This window comes from Leptodactylus fuscus, chromosome 6 (genome assembly GCF_031893055.1).
Source record: "Leptodactylus fuscus isolate aLepFus1 chromosome 6, aLepFus1.hap2, whole genome shotgun sequence".
NCBI classification, from domain to species: domain Eukaryota; kingdom Metazoa; phylum Chordata; class Amphibia; order Anura; family Leptodactylidae; genus Leptodactylus; species Leptodactylus fuscus.
Genome location: NC_134270.1, coordinates 176,959,118 through 176,962,861, shown reverse-complemented (window position 1 = coordinate 176,962,861; position 3,744 = coordinate 176,959,118). Strand labels below are relative to the sequence as shown.

Genomic DNA, 3,744 nt, shown 5'->3' with positions numbered 1-3,744 from the left:
AAGGAATGGGAAATACATAGGAAGTTCTTTTACTTCTTCCTTCTGCTTATTCCACTCCTGGCTTTGGTTCAAAAATCTGTTTCCTTGACGTGGAGCTTTAGCCTAAAGGTGTTCTTAGGTCAAAACAAAGTGATCTCTAACCAAAGGGGGTGCAATGAACTGATTGTGAGTTATTCTTGTAAAGCTTTAGACTTTCATTATTTTACCATGTTGTATACTTTTCATGCCTATTCATTGTCAAATGGATGTTGGAACCTTCTATAGGAGATATATTGGTTAGTTTTCCCAATGTATATCCAGAATGGAAGGCTTGAATATACTCTTGTATCTAGAGCTACTTCTTCTTATGAGCTGCAATGAATATGATACCATTATGGTCAATAAGGTCACTCACAACTGTTGTCTTGCTAACCTTACAGTCATCAATGATAAAACCTTCTCCCTCTAGAGATTTCCTGGCAAAATCCTCATCATAGCTGAAAGCATGGAACTTCTCTTTCCCAACTGTGAAATATGTTACACCTAAACATGCCATTAATATGAAGTGTCCTCCAGGTTTCAGCAATCTTGAGAACTTCCTGAGATATCTCTTGAAATCATCTTGGTCTTTGCTGATGGCCTCTAGCAGCCAAGCACTGATGATACAATCAGCTGGAGGTAAAACTATCGGCTCGGTCATATTTTCTTTCTCCAGGTCACATTTCACAACATGTTGCATTGATGATCTCACTTTCACTTCTTTATCCTCTAACTGGTGACTGAAAGAGATGGAGAAAGTGAAGAAAGTGATTGTCCCCCGGTCATCATCATCAATAGGGCAAGATAAAAGCTCAGTAGTTATCTCTGGATTATTGGCTTCCAAATACTGGTTCAGAGACTTGAATTTAACCAAAGTTGGTGTACTAAGTGTCTAGCCTGTAAAGAAATTACTATGGTTGACTACTCTGCTGCTGTCCAAGGGGGCACGGAAACTAGATTAGACCCAAAATTACTGATCATACCTCTACTTATTTGATTATAAAGATGTCATACAAGCAAAGTCATGGTTCCAGTATATATGAGCATTGGGAGGTTCTTTGAACATGACATGACTATACTACACCATCAGTTTATATGGAACATGTCCAGCAGGGTAATAATTGGGGTGAGTTGGGTGGTCACAGCTCGGTGTAGTCTGTGTGTGGTTATTACAGGTAGAAGATAAACTGCCTAAACATTCCCTAGATCTGTCTCCCTATGTTCTCTATGACAATGACAGTGGGTTTTCCATAATAGTTGGACAAATACTTCACCTTTTTCCTTCTATGTCTGCATGAAGTTTTGCAACATGGCCCCAATGAAAGGCTCCGGTACGTTTGTCCGTCCATCTTTTCAGCTCCATGATACATCTGTCTCTGACCTTCAGCACTATGATGTCCTTAAAAAACTCACAGGCTGAATACAGATGATGAACCAGAGAACCAACACTGAGATCAAGCAAGATGTCTCCTTTAATATGACCTGTAAACAAAGTATTTTAAACATTAATCCAGAATATATGTTGTAGATAATTTACTGTATATGCTCGAGTATCAGCCGACCCGAATATAAGCCGAGGCCCCTAATTTTACCACAAAAAACTTGGAAAACTTTTTGACTCGAGTATAAGCCGAGGGGGGGGGGTGGGGGGATGCAGCAGCTACTGGAAAATTTCAAAATTTAAAATGGTGGGAGTTTTTGGGTGCAGTAGTTGTTCAGTGCTGGGAAGGGTTTGGGTTTTCTGTCTGCCCCTTCCCTGAGCTTGAGGACTGGGGTTTTTTCCCCCCACTTGGAATTCAGCCTTGCTGAATATAGGGGATCTGCAGTGCTCCTATTAACCCCTTCCCAATGGAACAGGAGCACTGCAGATCCCCTATATTCAGTAGACCCGGCACTGTCAGACACAGGGATACCTAATGTGTTTGTGTGTCACAGTCATTTTCTACTTTTATATGTATTCTTGGCTTATACTCGAGTATATACGGTGTCCATATCATGTCCAGAAAATATAGAAATATTGCTTTTCAAATACCCAAAAAGAAGGAAATGTGATTGTCTTATTTACACTTGAGAAAAAATCCTGTTAATTCGAAATGCACTGTGTGTATGCCAATAAAAGTCAATCATCTGGACCAGCGCTATTGACCCTCACTATGCTGCCCCTCCTGATATTCCATGTCTTTAAAGACACATTTGCCCACTTTGTATTCTGCTGCTCACAATTTGCATACAATAAATATAGACAATCTAGATACATACCTGCTGCAAAAGTTTTTGTAAGGTTCCTAATGGGAAATATCAAGGCGTCCTCTCCAAAGACCATCTGAGCCTTATCTGAAAAATAATCCTCCAGTAATTTTCTGGAATCATAGCCGTGTATATGATAGCGCTTATAGGTACCGGGATCCATCGTGTAGTCTTGTGGTACAGATGATGGGATATCTCCCATACTGGTCTGTATATAAGTACTCGGTATCTCTGTACATTAGTATTATTATTACAATTACTTATCACATCATGAGTTATTATATTCATGAGCCAGTCATGGGGAGAGAAAGTCATATGGAATATAAATTGTTATATTATGTATTTATCTGTCAGGAGATAGGGGCAGTTTTTTACTTACTGACAGATCTATACATCATGGAGATTGCGTGTACACTGTTATGGTGGTTGAAATGCTGCAGAATTTAGGAGTGTCACATCAGATTTGTACTAACAAGAAAAAATATATATATATACCGAGCAACCCAGATGATTCCCAAACATACACTTAAATATATTTGAAAAGATCGTGTACCAAACACAAGGGAGATTTACAGCAGCAGTAATAACATCCAAATACCCCTTAGGGAACGATAAATGAAGAAACGATCGGTCTTTCTTCTACATCAGATTTGTAGGAACTCTACTACTACAGTGCATTGCATTGGTTAATCCATCTCATCTCATCTTTCCACAGCGCTTTAGTGCTGCGGATACGCCCAGTGAGGCCTTAGCCTTTGTCATTTTTTTTTACTTGGTCTGGATTTTTAATTTTTTTTTTTTTTCCAGAAATGGAGAAGTTGGAGTAGGTCAACTATTCCCTCCTCCACTATTAAGGCTAAGGCAACACATTGTGGTTTTCTCCAGAGCACTTTTCCTACACAGTCCTCAGAGGTTAAACAATTTTAGGCAGACAGAGAAATCATAGGGGTGGTGGGAGGGATACTTTCTGCATTGTGCTATGAGCCTGTGACTGCTGCAGCATGCATAGAGTTCTACAGACACTGGACAGTTAACCCTGTTATTACCAACAATCCAATCTTGCTAGATTTCTAGTTTTTTTTTTTTTCCGCAACAGTATATTTTTTTTTTTTTTTTAATATACTGCCAAATATTTGACTGTCCACAGTGTCTTACATTGTTCTTAGTTTTTCATTATTTTAGTGAAAAATCTTTTGCAAGTAAGGGTTTTTGTGCTAACCAAACCTATAGTGTCGTAATGACAAAAAAAGAAGAAAAATAAAAGCACACTTACAGATGCAATGTGTTCTAGTTATTACTCACTGACCTGACCAGGTCACCATTACTGCTAACAATAAGAATGTGAATGCCAACAGCAACACTACTTTTGGTGGCACTGCCAGTAACTAGAGATGAGCGAGTAGTATTCGATCGAGTAGGTATTTGATAGAATACTAAGGTATTCGAAATACTAGTACTCGATCGAGTACCACTCGCTGT

General features: G+C 39.0%; 1 protein-coding gene across 1 annotated transcript; it reads right to left on the bottom strand.

Moving 5' to 3' along the window:
- Positions 1-334: 334 nt before the first annotated feature.
- LOC142209034 (nicotinamide N-methyltransferase-like) lies at positions 335-2,443 on the bottom strand. The gene is made up of 3 exons (XM_075277970.1): positions 2,278-2,443; positions 1,293-1,500; positions 335-758 (listed from the first exon to the last, which is right to left on the bottom strand). Exons 1-3 carry the CDS (start codon positions 2,426-2,428, stop codon positions 335-337), a joined length of 783 nt encoding a protein of 260 aa, XP_075134071.1. The 5' UTR covers positions 2,429-2,443.
- Between the last annotated feature and the right edge of the window lie 1,301 nt (positions 2,444-3,744).